The following is a 19,759-nucleotide window of genomic DNA, read 5'->3' as shown; positions in this document are numbered from 1 at the left end:
TTACATTTGGCTCGTGAATAACGTAGTGAATAGTGTGTTTCACATATAGGTTTTATTATCATACCATATTTATGAAAAAGTTAAGAAAACAATTATCGTTATTGCATAAAAGATAATATCAACCTTTTCTTAATTGAAGTCAATGGCGGGAATCGTAGTGACAATAGGGGTGACGCAACAATAGCAATGGCAAAGATAAGGACAACGATAATGAAAATAATTGTGATATTTGTTACGAAAACGATCATATTATTATTTTATATTATCATTAATTTATTTTTTTAAAACTTAATGGCATTATTATCATGTCAACTTATATAACTCTAGGCTTAAAAATTATGAGAATTTTGAGTAAAATTTAAACATAGGTAATAGACAGAACTTTCATTCGTTTGAACCTTCAATTATACATAATAAAAGAAGCTTATAATAGAATATCTCTTTATTAGTGGGATCACGGTAACCTGCAAATCATAATAAGAAGATATAATAAAGAGTCAATTAACATTCATATCTTTTAACTACATTGATTTTATTAAAAGAGTTAAAAGTTACGTGTTGCAGTTAATATCTTAAATAATGAGAAACGGGAGAAAGATACGACAACGAGAGGGAAGTTGTTTTGCTTTCTTACGTTTGATATCAATGAAACGTGTTGTAAAGCGTTTGCATAATTCCCTACGATCTTTAGTGGAAGCGCCCATCTTGTTTATAGTTTGCACGGCCGCACAACAACGTGCGTTGGGTTTGTCAACATGCTTCAGCACTAGAAAAGATCCGCACGCCATCATTCTCCTCAGAGCATTTTTGGCATTCAATAGCACTTACACTATTTATACTCACTACTAAGATCAATAATCCGAACCCAATTTAGCGCAACCCAAAAATTATGTCATTTTTTTATTGACCATAGATTTTGAGCAGTAAGGCCATTCAATGTCATCTATTCTTAGTGTTTTAAAGACTTAGTTCAAAACTAATATGCAACTAGATTGAATAATCCATTACATATTGTTACTCTAGAGAAATTATATAGTTATACAGTGATTATATTCGTAGTGAGTCCAAATAATAATATCTTCATACGGTAAATTTACAAGATCTAGTTTCAGTCCTATATATTACTTTTAAAAAGTTTTGTATGGTTAATTTACATAGAGATAAATTTGGTTTTAAACTCTGTTTAATAATTTAAAGATATTATGGATGAAGATAAAGAATATGAGTTGAGTTCGAGTAATCAGCTCTACCAAGATAGAGCTGCATGGTGTTTACAACTCAGTTATAGATATAATATACATATATATATATATATTAAGATATTTTAACAAGTAGAGTTCAAGTGAGAATTTGTCAATATTTGACTAAAGTAAGCAATAACTAATCTCGTGAAGTGACAACATGCTGAGAATTATCTTTATCTCCAATGCTTGCAGAGATATTAATCTTGTTCCAGTTTCTGCAAAATGTAACAAATAGCAGAGCAGTAGCTTGGCTAAACAGGCCACAGATCAATCCAATCCACAACCCCTGCACAAAAAGATGAGTGGTAGATATTGAGTAGTTGAAGTATTCATCAAGATGGATTAGCTACATTGTCAAAAGGGCTGTCTCACCTTTACATATAGCTTCCATTTAAATGCCAGAAAGCCAGCGATTGGCATGCCAATGAGATAAAACATTCCCAAGTTTACATACACAGCTAAGTGCTGCCATCCACATCCTCTTGCCACCCCTACAGTATCAAAATCACAAACATGAGTCGATATAAAGTACAAGCCCGGGTAACTTAGTACGATATTGCTTGTATAGAAAAGATACAGATCGAGTACTTCAACTAGACCTGATAAAACACCCTGGATAGAATCAAGTGATATGGAAAGTACAAGGAAGGGAGTAAGTGAGGCAAACTCCGTAATTATTGCAGAGCTGTTACTGAAGAAGCCAGACCATATGTTACGACCAAATCCCAGAAGAGTAATTATCACAAGAGCAAGAAGGACAGAGAGCTTCATGGACATGATCATGGCTTTCTTTGCACCATTTGGATTTCCAGCTCCCAGCTCATTTGACACCCTTGTACTGTCAAGAAGTGTAGTTTTTGTTAGCAGAAAACCAAGCCTAATTAAAACCAAGGAGCGTTTTTTGGCAAATCAGTTCAAATCTTCAAGTTTTTGTGGCTACTGACCTTGCAGCAGCACTTAGACCATATGTGAGATTATATGCAATTGCTTCTGTTTGAACACTGAATGTATGCAAAATAAAAAATGCTGTTAATGAAGGTAAATTTGGACAAAAAATTACATGGACGAAGGAAGTAAAGAAGATGATCACGAATGAAGGTTTACCATATTGAAGTTAATGAAGTGGTTATTTCCGAGTTTGGCATCAACCCTGCTAAAATCACTAGGATCTCAAAAGCCCAGTACTCTAAACTGGCAAAATAGAAAAACAAACACTTGTAAGAGTCTATGATCTTGACAGTTTCTTCAAACAATTGTTATGGAGATGCTTACCACACCATTGCTGCAGAAGGCAATGCCAGCTTCAAGTCAGCGAGGATATAACAAAATGCTTCCAGTGAAAATCCTTCCCATGTATGCTGAAATTTCTTTGAGCAAAACACGTACAAGGCCAACATCAAGGTTGATATCCATAATGTAATGGAAGCTGCCAAGGGAGCTCCCTTGAAACCAAGAGATGTGCAGTGAACCATTGCATAAACAATTCCGAAATGAAGGATAAATGGGACCATGGAGAAGAAGAGCAGTGGCATGACAACCGATTGTGTTTGAAGATATCTCAAAATGTTTTGGAGAAAGCCGAATGCAAATAAACTTGGGATGAGATACCTCATGAAGAGAGCAGCTGATTTTGAAATTTGAGGGTCTTGGTGAAGAAAAAGTAGCACAGGCTCTGTGTAAAACCAGAAAATGGATATAACCACTGAGAAGAAGAATGATATAATGCAGGATGCTTGCAAATAAATTCCCAGCATCCTGTACATCTTAGCACCAAATCCTTGTCCGCATAGAGTCTCCAATGCTCCACTTAACCCTACCTAAGTATGACATTAGACAAGAAAAAAAAATCAATGCAAAAGTATGAGTCTGCATTGAAGTGGTAGTCTTAACATGAAAATTAAAGTTTATAAGACTTTCCAATTTATTTGTGCTTATAGAACACTTTATAATTACTAAAAGAAATCATTGTAAGTGCATAAATTTTGCTGCTCAACTTAGCTACATATGAGATGAATATAAGGCTCTAAAGTCAACAACGGCATGCAACCTACTCCAACAAGTAAAACAATTGTACTGGCTGGACATTGCACAACAAAATAAAACCAATTTTCCCTATAAACAAAGCTGAAGTGAAAGAAGAGTTAATACTAATCTATTTGCAAGACTACGAAATTAAGAAACTGTGTTTGATTAATGAAAATTAAACATAAAGAAAGATAATGAGAGAGTCATCAATCATCAAGGAAGCAAGGACTAGTAAGAACTTGCGGCTAACCAATCAAATCATTCGGCTGTGTTTACTGATTGCCATTATCTTTATCTTCTTTGTCTGCTTCTCCTAATTTGCATTTACCGTCCAGAGAAAATAAAACAGATACATATAAAACAAAAATACCTAATGATGTAGAAAGGCAAGTAACAGACAAACACCAAAACCCGACCAAGCTTTTCTCCCTTTTCTTACTTGCATGGAGAAACTCTACTCCACTAAATTTTCATTTTCAGGGTTTGGGTCCCTAAAATTTCTTGAACAAAATAATGGGTATGAATCTAAGAAAAGAAAGATGGGCTCGGGAGAGAAACAGAGAAAGAACACACTTATTCATCATTAACCCACGAAAACTCAAAAAAGGTCAAAATTATGCTTCTCAGGTATTTGACAAAACGTTTCTCTTAATTTTCATGAAGAAACACACGATTCCATGAACATACACACACGAATATACATGAATCTGAGTGTATTTTTGGTACATATACGTACATATACAATCACGGGAGAGGAAGAGGAAAAGTGAATGGGTCTCAGGCAGTTACCATGAAAGCAAAACCGGTGACAGTGGCCCAAGCATTGGCGAGGGTGGAGCCGGCGAGCTCTATGGGGCCGAGATGGCCTGCAAACATTACCGAAACTGTGGTGATGGAGTAATAAAGCACGCTGGTTAGGATCATGGGAGATGCAAACATAATTTGAGACTTTGCCTCCTCAAAATCAGCCGCTCCATACCACGGCCACCACTTTCTGCGTCTGCTCTGTTCATCTCCTCCATGAAAATGGGCATGGCCGCTGCCACTCACCACCTCCAACAAAGGAGCGGCTGAGCTGATTCGATTATCAAAACTGTTGCCGGGCAACATCCCTCTCGGCCGCTGCTGGCTATGTCTCTGATACAAAGTAGAGCTACGAGATGCTGCAATGATCCATTTTTAGCCAATTAAAATGAATGATGAGAAGCAAACCAGCTGATTTACCGCTCAATTAATATGATATTCATGGCTAACATAAAAAATGTGAAAATCCGTCACGGATGCATGATTGCAACTTGGGGAGGTACGTGAGTAGGAAGATGTCATTTAATAGCTATATATATATATATATATACACACACACATACATACACATACAAGAAAAAATATTATGTACCCGAGTCTAGATTTTACAAATATTGATTTTTTGTATAAAAACCTGAAATGGGTATTCTTCAATTCATTAATATTTTCTGAATCACTTAATTTATTATTTATGCATGAAAATAATTTTTTTATTATAAAAAAAAGTCACCCAATGATTTGCAAAGATTTTGGGCTTACCGTAGGTCCGGCTGCATGAGAATATTTCTCTCCAAGCGGAAGACATTGCGGAGACGTGTGCATTCTTCCTTATGCTGAATAAATTTTCTATAATTATAATAATTTATATAATATAACTTAATTAATAAATAAAATATGTAAATTTGTAATTAAAAATAATATATAATAATTTTTTAATTATATAGAAAGCATGTAAATTAATAAAAAGATAAAAGAGAATAATAATGACGACAATAAGAAAATTAAAAAGATATATTATATATATATAAATAAATTACAAAATAAATACTTAAATTAAGTATGAAATTGAATAATTACTTTCTTTCAATTTTTTATTCTATTCATATTTATTCCCTCTTTTTTTTTCTTATATTATTCTTCACCAAATAATTATTTATTTTTTAATTTAAGGTTTAATTATCAAATGTGTTTTTCATATATAATATTATAAGTAAAAAAAATTTTAATTATAATTTTTAATTTTATTAAAAAATTATTATATAAAATTATAAACGTTTACAACACTTCTTATAAAAAAAGACGACTTTTTGTAATCCTATAAAAAACAAAATTTTATTATAAAAAAATATGACTCTTGATGAGTATATATAAAAAAAAAAATGTTTATGATGTTTTAAGGAAGCAGATAACACTTAAAAAATACATATTTCTATTATCTCTCACGTTGAGTTAAAATATAAATAAATTTGAGTTTTGAAGTACGAAAATTATCCGAAATTCTAGTAGCATATTAGAGAAAACATTCAAGAGCGTTAAGAATAAAAGATTGTTCTCTGTGGACAGAAAAGTAAATATTTTTTTCTATTATTTTCGTATTAAATTTAGTTCTAATTTTCTAACAAAAATAATAATTTTGATTTTCTGACCTTATTTTAGATTTTTTCGTATTTTCTACTCTAACACATACTTCGTAAGTTAACTTTTTTTGTTAAATAAAAATCATATTTTTTTTTTTTACGAGGAGAAACAAAATTAATGCTTTTAAAATAAATCTAAAAGTTTAGGAACTAACTGAGAATGAAAATATTTTAAATATAAATTATAATAGTAATCAAAATTTGGAGACTAAATTAGATATTTTGGGTAAATTTTATTTAGTTGGTATAAGAATCTTTTCTATAAAAATTATATATTTATATATATATATATATAAATTACCTTCTTAACTGTATTTTAACATTAGAATACTATAGCTTATATGTTGGTAATTACTTATATCCTTTAAACACCAAAAAGTAAGCTTCTACTCAATTTGGAAATCAAAACTCAAAATATAACACACTTTTCCATTAAGCAATTTAGTCAAGATTCTTTTCTTCTTTTCAGTTTTCTTCTTCTTTTCCCTCTGCAACAGAAAAAAAAAGGGTCTTGTATATTCCAAGATATCTCAAGAATCATGGTCCTCAGAAAGATTTGAGGTAAACATGATTCAAACCAGTAGCAGTGATCAGTGTTTTTATCAAGCAATAATGGAGTTTTTTGGTAAAAGAAAATTACTTGAAAGCAATAATGGCTGCTTGACAAAATTTAAGGAAAAGAAATAAGAAAAAACCCTGTTTTAATTTATTAATCTTCATTAATCCAAACTGTATGATGTATATTCTTGGATCTGTATGCCTGGTACCTGCAGAAACCTGTCATATATTCCAGAAAATAATACATTCTGTAGAAAATGCAACATTCTGGAATTATATGCTTGACTTCACTGTAAATAATTGAAGATACCCTAATCAGATTTAGGACAACTTCGATCTGCTAGATCTAATTATTCAACCAGCAAAAGAAAGTACATTTTCCATATGAAGAACAGAATCAAAATGACAAAACCAGTATCTTATTTTGAGAGTACATTGCAATTACAACTAGAATAGAGATGCATCAGATAAGTTGTAGCAAAACCAAGACATGATATAATTTAAACTTTGATGAAGAAAAAGAAAAGCTTATCAGTAGAGTACGTACAAAGAAGAAAGCTGGAATGATTTCTGGTTACTGCCATTTGTATTTTAATCATTCTTTTTTCTCTGGCTTTGCTTCTTCTTTGGCAGGCTTTGCCTCTTCTTTGGCAGGCTTTGCTTCTTCTTTCTTCTTATCTTCTTTGGCATCCTTCACTTTAGGTTTTCCAGGCTGTGGTTTCATGAAGCAGAAACAGGAGCAACATGGACATTGGAACAAGAACTTCATTGCTCCTTTTCTCTACCCTAACACTGACAACTTCTACTATTTCTCAGATGAAGAAGACTATATTATCTCTAAAACTCTTTTATGTTTTTTTTTATAAAAAAGGGCTTAAGCTTTTGCAAACCCTTTTTCTTTCTTCTTATCTTGCCTAATAATAATGCTGTTCAATTTTTTTCTATTTCTTAAAAAAATAAATTATTGCCCATTGGATTCCAGTTCAATCACTATCCTCAAGGAGGAAGACATGTTATTAATGATATCTTTTAGGGTTGTGGGGCTACCCATGATGCAAAAATGAAACTAACAAGCCTCCTCCAATTTCTCTGTGGGTCATCTTGAGCATGATATGTTGAAAATTATAGGCTGCTTTTTAATTTTCTTTGTCTCACATTATAAAAGATTCCTAAGCTGGCTGCCAATAAACACACCACAGATTTACACTACCATGTTGTTAAACATTAAAGACTCTTCTTTTCACCCATATGGTAAAGTTATTGTCTTCTTACTTTAATCTGATTGTAGTAATACCAGATTACCTAAAAACCAAATAAAGCATGTCACCTTTTACCTTGAATTTACAGTCCTTAGTCTAATAGCTTTCTACCATTTGAACAATCCTAGAGTAATATTCTTGTTGCTTTGTAGAATGGATGAGAGACAATTCTAGACTGCTCTAAAAAGAATGATGTTTGGCTGGCATGAATTTACAGAGCAACTGTATATTTATAATGTGGGATTGACTTTTATGAGCAAATGTTTCTCAACTTTTACCTAAACGTTATGAGATTCTCAATCTTATCTTCAACCAAGTCGAATGATAGAATTCATAACCAATCGTCAATAAATAATTGGGGGACAGAGAGTATATCTGTTCAATGACAATGCACGTGGCAGTGACATAATTTTTCATTCTACGTATCTGTGATAGCTACATATCCTACTATTGAAGGTGTTCTTGCTATCTACAGTATTTGAAACATCGGATTGGGATTTTTAAAGGTAGAATTCAAAGTCGAGCTGATGGTTTTGCCTCTTGAGAGAGATTCCGATAGTCATAAACCCCAATACCTTGTTTTCGTCCCAAACGACGAGCATCAACATATTGCACAAGAAGAGGACAGGGAGCGTATTTGTTGTCCTGAAGATTAGCATGGAGAACTTTCATTATCGATAAGCAAACATCCAAGCCAATGAAATCTGCAAGCTCCAATGGACCCATTGGATGGTTTGTACCCAGCTTCATTCCGATATCAATGTCTTCCTTAGTTGCCACACCAGTATAAAGAGCATAAAATGCTTCATTTATCATTGGCATCAATATCCGGTTCACAATGAAGCCAGCATAGTCCTGCGAGCAGATTATTGTCTTCCTGAACCTGAAATTTCACTAATCAAACACTCCAAATAATGAAAAAGAAAACACAATCTTCACCACCCTGCTACTCCTTTCATCAGAGCAATTTCAAACATATGGTTTGCTTCAATACTTCAACCTTGAACTTTTTCAAACTTTCCAGCAACTAAAACAAAAACTATGGAGAAAACCAAATGATTTTTGGAAATATTTGTATATGAAGATAAATGCAGAAGTATAGATTACTCAATTACTTGGATTAATTGGACTCGACTTTAATGGTAACCCTACGATAACTACGTAACTTACGAATTCTCTAGTACTATAAATAGGTATCTAACCAAAATAGAATTTCTACCTTGCTAGGCTCTTTCCCAACAGACCAACCCAAGAAAAAATAGGATATCTACGAGAAATTCCATTATTATTATTAAGTATTTTTCTTTTTTTGAGTAGAAGAAATATCATTTAAATGATAGAGAAGGGGAATGTTTAAAACAGTTTTCCCTCTATTCCTCAAGGGGCACATCAAACCATGGCAACCAAGAGCAAAAACTCAAATGAAGCAGCAAGCTATTGATGAACAAAGGAAGTTATTAGTAAAAGATTGCAAGTATCTTATCTTATCTACTCACTTCTCTGCCAAGGCCTTAGTGGCATAAAATGTCTCATCTGATGTATCTGCACCTCTCACAATCTCAACCAGCTTCATTATTGGAGGAGGATTCATGAAATGCATGCCAATCACCTGCACATCACATATGTTCTTCTCCCCTAATCAGATTATGAATGCAGATCAACTAGAATAAACCCAAAAACAATGAAGATCAACTCTGCACAATTAGTATTCTCATTTGATTTATTAACCTTGTGAGGTCTGGTTGTTGATGATGCTAGACGAGTGATGGATATGGAACTTGTATTGGATGCCAAAATGGCAGACTTCTTTGCTATCTTATCTAGTTCAGTAAACAACTTTTTCTTTACATCTTCGCTCTCAATAATGGCTTCAACAATAAAATCCACAGAAGAAAGTTCTTGCAGATTTGTGGTGAAATGTATGCGAGCCAAGGCATCAGCACCAGCTGCCTGTCATATAAAAATCGTAAATTTAAAGGCTAAACCCTACAAAAAAAAAAAAAATTCAAACATTTTCTAAAAGAATTAACCATTCTTTTTTCTTTTCCGATTACCATCTATCAATATATAGACTAATTATAAGTTGACCTCCGAGTCCCTTATAATTACTTCATATATTTTTATATATAGTTATATAGCAAAGAAAAAGAAGAAAGTTACAAATTTAGCACATGGGCAGTTGTGATTTTTAAGATATGAACTTCTAACATGATCGTCATTAAAAATAGTAATACGGGAATCTTTTATTCTTTTTTTTTTCTCGGGAACCAAACATGAAAAAAAATCATGCCTTGGAGAGTAGTCGTTTAGAGACGAAGCGTTGGATGGAGGAGGAGATGGCGGTGGTGGCTCTGGTGAGCGCGTCGGGATCAGTGTCGACAAGCCATACATGAAGGCCGTAAGTGGCTGCAAGTTGCGCGATCCCTGAACCCATCTGGCCGCTACCCACCACGCCCACGCTCTTCGTCTCCGCCATTTTTCTCTGCAAGTCAAAGGAAAGAAAGATTAACACTCTTGGTAAAGACCGCGTAGAATTCGGGAGAAATCGGATGAGGATTCGCAGACGCGTGTACACGCGCCACAGAGAGAAGTGGGTAATGTTTTGCAGATATGGGTTTTAGAGCCCAGGTAAATAGGCTCTGGACTGAAATAAATGAAGACATTAATTTGGAAATCAGATATTAAAACCTAATTAATTAAGAGCTAATTGGAAAATGGGCCTGCCTCCATTTAGTTATTACAATAATATAATATAATATAATATAATTTTATGTAGTAATTATTTAATATTACCCAAATAATAAACTATTGCTAAATTATTATGAATAATTACCACATAAAATTATATTATAATTATATTATATTATTGTAATATGATCATCAAGAGGAGTCTTCAATTCAAATTTTCTATGAATAGAAAGCAAATTATGATCATTGGGTTATAAATTTTGGTTTTTTTTTTTTTGAATTAGATTGTAAAAGGGTACTCAAAATTTTAAGTGGGTATGAATTTTTTTTGAATTAGATTGTAAAAGGGTACTCAAATTTTCAAGTGGGTATGAATTTTTTTTGAACAATTTTAAGAAAATACTCCTTGACATTATTAATTTGGTGTTGTCAAGAGTTTTAAAAAATTTATTGGCAAGTAAATTAGTCACAACACATGAATAAAGTTAACTCCTTTTATTTGCTATTTTTAAAATTATACCACTTTTTTTTTGCAAATTTAATCCAAATTATTCAACCAAAAAAAAAAATGAGAAATTCCTACCTCTCTATCTATCTCTGAGATGTTTGGATTTTTCAAAACTCAATGGACATGCAGAAGATAAATGTTATCCCTACTCAGACCAAGACATAACTTTGACTTGTTCAAATAATAATTAAGGTGAAGCAGGATCAGGAACAACGAATCTCTTTATGATAAACAGATCCATTTTGCAAGTTCGTTATTACGGGTAGTTCCTACAAATGATCGGATTAATATAGTTGATTCTCATCCTTCAGAGACTACGAGTGTAGTAGGAGCATCCGTCGACAAAAAGATCACCCTAAGATGATTATCTCATGGCTATTGAGAACGAATCAAATCAGATGGTTCTATTTCTCAATCTTTTTTTTTTATCATAAATAAAATTGAAACAATTTTCTAATCATACAAATTGTAAATATATAACTTTTTATATATATATAATTTGAAAAGAAAAATCAAACATTGACTGAAAAAAGATAAAAAGCAAATGATGGTAGGTTGGATTTCACTTGCAATTTCTAATGTCAACTATGTGGAAAAAGGGAAGATCCATCAATTGGTCATGATTGTTACAAGGTGGTCATAAAAATTTACATAATCTTCTAAACTTGCTTAGTAAGTTTTAATTATGACTCTTTTACAAAAGCCACCACTCATTCTTTTTTACCCTTTCCCACCACTTTCTTTCTTTTTTTTTTTTTTTAATCTTCTATAATTAGTAAACTAGCTTTTATAAAATCAAATCTTTGAGAAAAATAGCTTTGTTCAACTTGATAAAACTCTAATTATGACTTTCTGCATTATTACGGGTAAGAACGAATTATTTTCATTCTCAAATTTATAGAGATTTTAAAATAAATTAAATCTCAATTTTAAGACATATTCACCTCGAATAATTGAGATTATATTTAAAAACGAGAACGTACCCAAATCTACGACGGACGAAATCTGTATTTTGTGCGGTAAATTTTCTAAATCGATACGCAATCATTTGAAATTCTTACTCGCTCTCTATTTCTAGTGACATGATAATATAATAGAAAAATTTTACGTATATTTTTAATTTGACTGATCGCAAAAATTAAAAATAACACTTGATCTCTGTACATAAAAAAAAAAAAAAAATTCGTACTTTATTAGATGTGTTGAAGTCCAACATCTGTTTAACCTTAACAGATCACTTTTTAAGACGAGACGAATTGATTTGATAATCTTTTGTGCACAATGAACTCACGTATAAACTCGTACACTGGATTAAAATCCGACGAAATTATTTTTAATTTTAAATTTTAAAAAGTAAAATTGAATAAAATAACACGTAAGTCAACCAAAAATGGTGAAAAAAAAAAGTGGTGTTTGGTCTCACATGAAAAATAGGTTTTGAGTAGTTGACCAAACACCACCCCCACCCCAAAAGTATTTAAAAAAATATATATATATATACATTAATTTATATTACACAAAAAAATTATTTAAAATTTTTTAAAAATGAATTAAATATTTTTGAAAATACTTAATTGTATTTTTATTTATTTATTAATTTAATTTAATTAATTTTGTTTTTTTTGAGAGAGAATTAAGAGTTGGATGGTCTTATCACATAAAGTTGAGTGCCATTTTACTTGGATCACGGCATTAGCCCGTGACGTCCGCCTCCCGCCGCTGAAAGTCCACCGGCTATATCCGGTCAAAACCTCTCCTTATTATTTTCGGGCTTGTCTTCCACTTCCCAACTAGTGTTTTGACCTCCCTTCACTCTCCTTACACGTCACCTTCATTTTCTCCACTCGCACTATAGCGCGTCATCCCCAAATTCCAGCTATTTGATTTTGATTTTTTTATTTATTTGTAAAAGTTTTAGTGTGGTCAAATCTTTAATAATTTGTTAAAATTTTAAAATATTATTTTTCTTATTTATTTAATTTAATTAATACATCATCTTGATATATTTTTTGAGTTTCAAAATACCTAAATATAAATAATAAAAATATTTTAAATAATATTATATGCGTTTTATAAAATAATACCATTTATTCTTTACATTTATTTTTTTATTTTTTTAATAAAAAAATATATATATATTTACATAAGATATATTCTTAATTCGTTAATTTTTAAGGTTTAATTTTTACTAGTAGTACCCAAAGAATATAATCTGGAAAAATGGATAGTTATAATTTTTTAAATGAATTTAATTTAAAATTATTTAATCTCAGTACATAAATATTAATATAAGAATACTTTTATTATTATTAAAATGTAACATTAATTAGAAATTAATTCAAAAAATAATTGTTTAGAAATAAAACAATGAGAATAGTTAATTAAAAATATAAATTATAATTTAAAGCTTAACTATAGTTTAATAAATTAATTAATTTTTTTTTTAAAAATGCAAGTCAATATTTATATTTTGGAATATACATTAGTGTTAGTCTAAATAAAATAATTATAAAAGCTAAAATCATCATTAAATCACACAAACACATATACATATATATATATATATATTGTAATTAGAGTGAAAATCAAAGACTTTGGTGCAATTAATTCTTAATAAGAAGAGAGGGCGAGTTCATTTCACGCGCAAATTTGGGAAGTGGGATAATGTAAAGCTTCGTAGTTAGAAGGCACCAACATCAAACTCCAAATCTCATCATGTGTTTTGTTTTTTTTTGGGGAGGGAGATAGAGAGAGAGAGATAAAGATGAAGACAAAGGTAGGTATTTGACGAGCAGAGGACAAGCTCTGAGTCTCTCTCCCTTGTATTCTACTACACACCTCTGAAAACCCAATATATATATATATATATATATAGTTATTAAACTCGAGACTTTAAAAGCATTCAAAAACCCAAATCAAATTTTTCCAGAAAAGTCAGCTCCCGTGTCCTCATTTCAAATCACTAGCAGCTGGGTGTTTGTTTAGTCCAATAAAATATGGAGTAGATTCTCAAGAAAGAGAAAGAACTTTCCTTTTCTGTTCTATGTTTCCTGTGTCCTTGTCCCTGCTCTTCCTTTGATTTGAAATACCTACTCTCTCTTGTCTTTACATTTTTTTGTACTCTGTTTTTTTCCTCCGGAAATCTAAAGGTGGTGGAAGAGAGACGTCTGGTTTTGAAATTGGAGAGGACCCATTTGTAGAAAAAGTGGTGCCTGTTGATTTCGGAAACTTATAAGTGAATATATTGGTAGTGCTAGTGAAATTTCCATGATTCTGAGGCATTTGGGTTTTTCACAGTGCCTTTTTTTTTTTTCCTCATCTTGCTTCGGTGTTGGGATCTGATTTTTTTTAAAGATTCCTCTATTTTCTTCTGTCCAGTTTGAATATTTTTCTAATTAATTCTGCTTCTTTTGAGAGTGCAAATGTGTTCATAGATGTGGGTCTGAATTTTCTTCATCTGGGTCCTTTTCATTCCTTTTATGTTTGGATTTCAACATCTAGGGTTTTGGGTCTCTTGATTTCTCAGGGAAGGTTTTGGTTTCAAGTAGGGGGGGAGGGTGGTCTAAGATCTCAGCTCGTTTTATGGTAAGTGCTAGTTGCTTTACTTGCAAGTTGTTGTTGGTTGGGATGTGAGTATTTAAGTTCTTATTTTCCCATTTGTGTCTGCATTTACTCTCTTTCCTTTTTCCACAAGGCCTCCGTCTGCTGTGTTCATTAAATAGCTTCACGTTTAACTGTATCTGGGTTGCTTAATTTATGGTCTCGGGATTTGATTTTTCAGGTGTGGATTGGTGCTATCTCAATTTTATTGCTTCATTTTCAAGTTCTTTTTCTTCCTTCATGAAGCTGTTTTGGGATGTGAATTTGTGATTTTCTTTTCTTCTTCTACTTCCATTATTGTTCTTCTGGAAAGCCGTGGATTCCCAATTTGACTGTCAGATTGAAGAAAAATTTTCATGGTGTTGTCAGCTGTTGTATAGTTGGAAAAGTTCTTCTTCGGTTACAGTAATGGTGGCTCTGGATTTATTTCCAATAACTTTTCTCAAGTGGGTTTTCTTTGCTTGCTTTATTTATTCATCTTTGAGCCTGGAATCCCCAACTCAAACTTGCCATCCAAATGATCTTTTAGCACTTACAGAATTTGCTGGAAACCTTACAAATGGTTCCATCATCACATCATGGACAAATGCATCCCTTTGCTGTCAATGGGATGGTGTTTTATGTGGAAATAAGAGTAATGGCTTAGTTGCTAATAGAGTTGTCATGTTGGTTTTGTCTAGAAAGGGTCTCGAAGGTGCGATTTCAAGTTCTTTGGGCATTTTAGACCAGCTGGAAATTCTTGATCTTTCTTGCAATCGACTCCATGGAGAATTGCCCGCTGAGATTTCCAATTTGAAGCAGCTGAGAGTTGTTGATTTGAGTCAGAACATGTTGTCTGGACAGGTTTTGGGATCATTTCCTGGTTCACAATCGATCCAGTCATTGAATCTCTCTAGCAATTCATTCGATGGGGATTTAGTGGAGTTTGGTGTGTTTCCAAATCTTGTTGCTCTTAATATAACCAACAATTCATTCAGTGGCCAAATCAATTCAAAACTGTGCAGCTCCTCGAGGGGGATTCAGGTTCTTGATTTGTCAATGAACCATCTTGTCGGCAACATTGAGGGGTTAGACAATTGCAGCACCTCACTTCAACAACTGCACCTGGATTGCAATTCTTTCTCAGGCCCTCTTCCAGGTTATTTGTATTCAATGTCCGGCTTGGAGCGACTTTCACTCTCTGGTAATCACTTGTCTGGTCATTTGAGCCACAAGTTGAGTAAGCTCTCTAGCCTTAAGTCCTTGCTTATGTTTGAAAACCGATTATCGGGTTATCTTCCTGATGTGTTTGGTAATCTTACACAATTGGAACAGTTTGTTGCTCACTCGAATAAATTTTCTGGGCCATTACCTTCAACCTTGGCACTTTGCTCAAAGCTTCATGTACTTGATCTTCGAAACAATTCTTTAACTGGGTATATCAATCTTAACTTCACTGGATTGCCTAATCTCTGCGCACTTGATCTTGCCACTAACCATTTTTCTGGGATTCTCCCAGATTCCCTATCCAATTGTCATGACCTAAAAGTTCTGAGCTTGGCCAAGAATGACTTGAAGGGTAAAATCCCCAAGAGTTTTATGAATCTCAAGTCCCTTTCGTTTCTCTCCTTGTCAAACAATAGTTTCGTCGACTTATCTGGAGCACTGACTGTGCTGCAACAGTGCAAAAATCTCACTACTCTTATTCTCTCAAAGAATTTCATTGGTGAGCAAATTCCAAAAGATGTTAGTGGGTTTGAGAGCCTAACTGTCTTGGGACTCGGAAATTGTGGTCTTAAAGGTCAAGTTCCAGTGTGGTTGTTGAGTTGCAAGAAGTTACAGGTTCTTGATTTATCATGGAATTTCTTGGACGGAACTATTCCTCCTTGGATTGGTCAGATGGAGAATTTGTTTTACTTGGACTTCTCAAATAACTCTCTCAGTGGAGAAATCCCAAGAAGTTTGACAGAGTTGAAGAGCTTGGTATCTACAAATTGCAGTTCGTCTAAAGTAATTGCTTCTACTGGCATTCCTCTTTATGTAAAGCGGAATCGAAGTGCTACTGGTCTCCCGTACAACCAAGCATCGAGTTTTCCCCCATCATTATTGTTGAGCAATAATAGAATAAATGGGACAATCTTGCCAGAGATTGGACAATTGAAGCAGCTCCATGTGTTAGATTTGAGCAGGAACAACATCACTGGTATAATCCCTGGCTCCATCTCCAACATGGAGAACTTGGAAGTCATAGATCTATCATACAATAATCTCCATGGGTCAATTCCACTTTCATTTGAGAAGCTCACTTTCCTTTCAAAATTTAGTGTGGCATACAATCACTTGAAGGGACCAATTCCTACCGAAGGACAATTCTCCAGTTTTCCACACTCGAGCTTCGAGGGCAATCCAGGACTTTGTCGGGATCTAGATTCTCCTTGTAGTGCCATTAACCATTCAGTAGGTCCTAGTTTCGCATCACACTCTGCCAAAAAATTTGGTCGAGGCAGCATTGTTGGGATAACCATCAGTATAGCAGTTGGGATTTCGTTGCTTCTTGCATTTAGTCTTCTTCGGTTGTCGAGGAGGAATATGGGGGATCCAGTTGATGATTTGGATGAAGAACTCAGCATGCCACAGAGATTATCAGAAGCACTGGGATCTTCAAAGTTGGTGCTTTTCCAAAATTCAGAATGCAAGGATTTCACAGTTGCTGAATTGTTAAAATCTACCAACAATTTCAACCAAGCTAATATAATTGGTTGTGGTGGGTTTGGCCTGGTTTACAAAGCGAACCTACCCAATGGCTCAAAAGCTGCAATCAAGAGACTTTCTGGAGATTGTGGTCAAATGGAACGTGAGTTCCGGGCTGAAGTAGAAGCCCTGTCCAGAGCTCAGCATAAAAACCTTGTTACTCTACAAGGTTATTGCAAGCATGGCAATGACCGATTATTAATTTACTCGTATATGGAGAATGGAAGTCTGGATTATTGGCTGCACGAGAGTGTTGATGAGAATTCAGTTCTTAATTGGGATGTTAGACTTAAGATAGCTCAAGGTGCAGCTCGTGGATTAGCATACTTGCACAAAGTTTGCGAGCCGCACATAGTTCATCGTGATGTAAAATCCAGCAACATATTATTGGATGGAAAATTCGAGGCTCATTTGGCTGATTTTGGACTCTCGAGATTACTTCGTCCTTACGACACTCATGTCACGACGGATTTGGTTGGCACTCTAGGTTACATTCCTCCTGAATACAGTCAAACATTAACGGCAACCTGCAGGGGTGATGTTTACAGTTTTGGGGTTGTTCTTCTTGAACTTATTACTGGTAGAAGGCCAGTGGAAGTTTGCAAAGGGAAAAATTGCAGGGATTTGGTTTCTTGGGTGTTTCAGATGAAGTCTGTAAAGCGGGAGGCTGAGATAATAGATTCATCGATTTGGGAAAAGGATCGCGAGAAGCAACTCTTAGAAATGCTTGAAATCGCATGTAAATGCTTAGACCAAGATCCGAGGAGGAGACCTTTTATCGAAGAAGTTGTCTCATGGCTTGATGGAATTGGAATTGAATCTACTCAGCAATGAAATTCAGTCAGTTTCTTCTCAGAATTCTGAAGCTTACAGTGAGATTGTGGTAGGGGGAAGTATACTTGTAAAGCAAAACTGTTTAAAATTTCAAAAAAGGTCAGACCAAACCTTGATCAAGTGACTTGTGTCTCACATAAATCCAGACCTTTGCTTCTGTATTCTGACAGATCAGCTATGTATACATGGGCTATTTTGGCCATTTATTATATATTAAATAAGCAATATATAAAATTTCTAATTATTTGTTCATATAATTTCTTTCCTTCCATATAAATTTGACACACTGCTGAAGTAAAAGAACTTCCTTATGTTGTATGATTCTACATGTTGAACTCATAATTGCTTAACACTACAAATTTTGAAGTGTGAGATACTACTAAACTCCACTCGGTTCTCTGTTGGATGGGAATTGAGAAGCTTTGAAAATTTCTTTTTGTCCGTCAACTTTTTGTTTGTTCAGATTTCTTGGGGAAAGAGATGAAAGAGTTGATTTTTCAACTGAATTAGGTTTTAAGACAAAGAAAATCCTCTTTTTTGACTTTGGTTTTTTGCAGTAGTTGGAGGAAAATCTCTACTCTGCTTGGAAAGCAAGATGCATTCCTACTGTAGAACCTGGAAAAGAGGCTTTTCAGGAAAGAATTTGCTTCTTTTTTTGAAGTAAATTAAAGGCTGATTTGATTGAATGAGACTCTTTGGTGAGCATCAAGCCTTGAGCAATGAACCTATTTTTAGTTGTTGAAATTTTTGCTTCAATGAAGTTAAAAGGGTATTAGTTGATTCCATTTTCAAACCTCTCTCTCTCTCTCTCTCTCTCTCTCTCTATATATATATATATATACACATACACGTATGTATGTATACATATATAAGAATGCATTAGAACTGCTAGCAACAATGAATCAATGGTGATAACTCCAAAATGTAAATTAAGAAACATCTTTTACAAACTAACCACAAAGTTACCATTCCACCCAGTTCCACTTTTTAAGTAAATATGAACTCAAAAACCGAGTATGGGTGACAGAATACATGTTTGTTATATAAAGAAAAATTGTAAGCAATGTTGAAACGTGTAAAAGTTGTTCAACGTGTACAGAAAGTAGCTCACAACAGTGGCATACACCTTCATCCCCAGGTGTCACTCTTCAAATTGGGAAAGCATACAATACATACATATATGTATGTATTCATGTACATATATACGATCAACATCTCCAAAGCTTCCCCCCCCTCCGCCAAAGAACTATTTTCATTCTCACACCAGACTCACCTCCGCTCGTTTCTTCTACTCCAGTTTATGAACCTGCCGCAGCTATACATATAATCACTTCCCCTACTTCATTATTAATATGATTTTAAAGGTAGTTTCTTCATTATCAGACTATGAAATAAAAGAATAAATAAAGAAAACTACGAGTGGAATACATGAATATACGTGATTTATATGTACGTCTTCTTGGGGTGGTGGTGTTAGGTGTTGAAATTGTTCTACTACTGACACGAGCATGCAGGTAGGTGGGTATTTCACTTTATATATATATATATATATTTGTCTTTTCCTTAGATTTTATGGGGGTCTTAGTCAATAATTTAACTCATTCTAATTTGAATATTATATATTTATCACATAATTGTATTAATTATATTCATATTAACACTATATTTAAGGAATAATAAAAATAAACATGTTGAATTTAAATTGGGTATAAAATTGCTAATAGTATATTTATAGAATATTATTACCAGGGAAGGAAAGGAGTGGTGGGAGAAGCCGAGACTGAAGCATTGGGAACCAATGACGGCAAGCCACCCGGCAGAAGCGCAAAGTTTCCCGGCCGATACCGGGGGGAAAGACGGGATGAAAAAGGC

At 33.6% G+C, this 19,759-nt stretch overlaps 4 protein-coding genes across 5 annotated transcripts; 1 reads left to right on the top strand and 3 right to left on the bottom strand.

Annotated features, from left to right (window-relative positions):
* Positions 1-1,165: 1,165 nt before the first annotated feature.
* Positions 1,166-4,634, bottom strand: LOC110812331 (protein DETOXIFICATION 19-like). 2 transcript variants are annotated; one of them, XM_022039086.2, is made up of 8 exons: positions 4,494-4,634; positions 4,059-4,406; positions 2,517-3,061; positions 2,349-2,435; positions 2,189-2,245; positions 1,844-2,082; positions 1,617-1,735; positions 1,166-1,530 (listed from the first exon to the last, which is right to left on the bottom strand). In XM_022039086.2, exons 2-8 carry the CDS (start codon positions 4,377-4,379, stop codon positions 1,381-1,383), a joined length of 1,518 nt encoding a protein of 505 aa, XP_021894778.1. In that variant the 5' UTR covers positions 4,380-4,406; positions 4,494-4,634; the 3' UTR covers positions 1,166-1,380. The 2 variants fall into 2 exon arrangements, with proteins under 2 accessions (XP_021894778.1, XP_088075030.1); XM_088218904.1 differs by having other exon boundaries at positions 4,059-4,587.
* Positions 4,635-6,588: 1,954 nt separating this feature from the next.
* On the bottom strand, positions 6,589-7,674 carry LOC148266548 (uncharacterized). The gene has a single exon (XM_088218905.1). It carries the CDS (start codon positions 7,035-7,037, stop codon positions 6,864-6,866), a length of 174 nt encoding a protein of 57 aa, XP_088075031.1. The 5' UTR covers positions 7,038-7,674; the 3' UTR covers positions 6,589-6,863.
* Positions 7,675-7,829: 155 nt separating this feature from the next.
* LOC110812268 (3-hydroxyacyl-CoA dehydrogenase family protein) lies at positions 7,830-10,131 on the bottom strand. Its single transcript, XM_022038993.2, has 4 exons — positions 9,818-10,131; positions 9,256-9,477; positions 9,024-9,136; positions 7,830-8,410 (listed from the first exon to the last, which is right to left on the bottom strand). The coding sequence occupies exons 1-4, from the start codon at positions 10,001-10,003 to the stop codon at positions 8,041-8,043; spliced, it is 891 nt and encodes a 296-aa protein (XP_021894685.2). The 5' UTR covers positions 10,004-10,131; the 3' UTR covers positions 7,830-8,040.
* Positions 10,132-13,515: 3,384 nt separating this feature from the next.
* PSKR2 (phytosylfokine-alpha receptor 2) lies at positions 13,516-18,128 on the top strand. The gene is made up of 2 exons (XM_088218903.1): positions 13,516-14,308; positions 14,505-18,128. The coding sequence occupies exon 2, from the start codon at positions 14,732-14,734 to the stop codon at positions 17,885-17,887; it is 3,156 nt and encodes a 1,051-aa protein (XP_088075029.1). The 5' UTR covers positions 13,516-14,308; positions 14,505-14,731; the 3' UTR covers positions 17,888-18,128.
* The last annotated feature ends 1,631 nt before the right edge of the window (positions 18,129-19,759 follow it).

The sequence above is a fragment of the Carica papaya genome, chromosome 4 (genome assembly GCF_054855325.1).
Source record: "Carica papaya isolate Zhongbai chromosome 4, ASM5485532v1, whole genome shotgun sequence".
Lineage (NCBI taxonomy): Eukaryota > Viridiplantae > Streptophyta > Magnoliopsida > Brassicales > Caricaceae > Carica > Carica papaya.
This window is presented reverse-complemented; position numbering and strand designations above follow the sequence as displayed.

Coding starts and splice junctions, on each gene's coding strand:
- LOC110812331 (XM_022039086.2), bottom strand. CDS start 4,379: ATGTTGCCCGGCAACAGTTTTGATAATCGAATCAGCTCAGCCGCTCCT. Junction 3,062..4,058: donor TCACCGGTTTTGCTTTCATG/GTAACTGCCTGA, acceptor TGTCATACTTAG/GTAGGGTTAAGTGGAGCATT. Junction 2,246..2,348: donor ACTTCATTAACTTCAATATG/GTAAACCTTCAT, acceptor GCATACATTCAG/TGTTCAAACAGAAGCAATTG.
- LOC148266548 (XM_088218905.1), bottom strand. CDS start 7,037: ATGAAGTTCTTGTTCCAATGTCCATGTTGCTCCTGTTTCTGCTTCATG.
- LOC110812268 (XM_022038993.2), bottom strand. CDS start 10,003: ATGGCGGAGACGAAGAGCGTGGGCGTGGTGGGTAGCGGCCAGATGGGT. Junction 9,478..9,817: donor CTAAACGACTACTCTCCAAG/GCATGATTTTTT, acceptor TTTATATGACAG/GCAGCTGGTGCTGATGCCTT. Junction 9,137..9,255: donor CAACAACCAGACCTCACAAG/GTTAATAAATCA, acceptor TGTGATGTGCAG/GTGATTGGCATGCATTTCAT.
- PSKR2 (XM_088218903.1), top strand. CDS start 14,732: ATGGTGGCTCTGGATTTATTTCCAATAACTTTTCTCAAGTGGGTTTTC.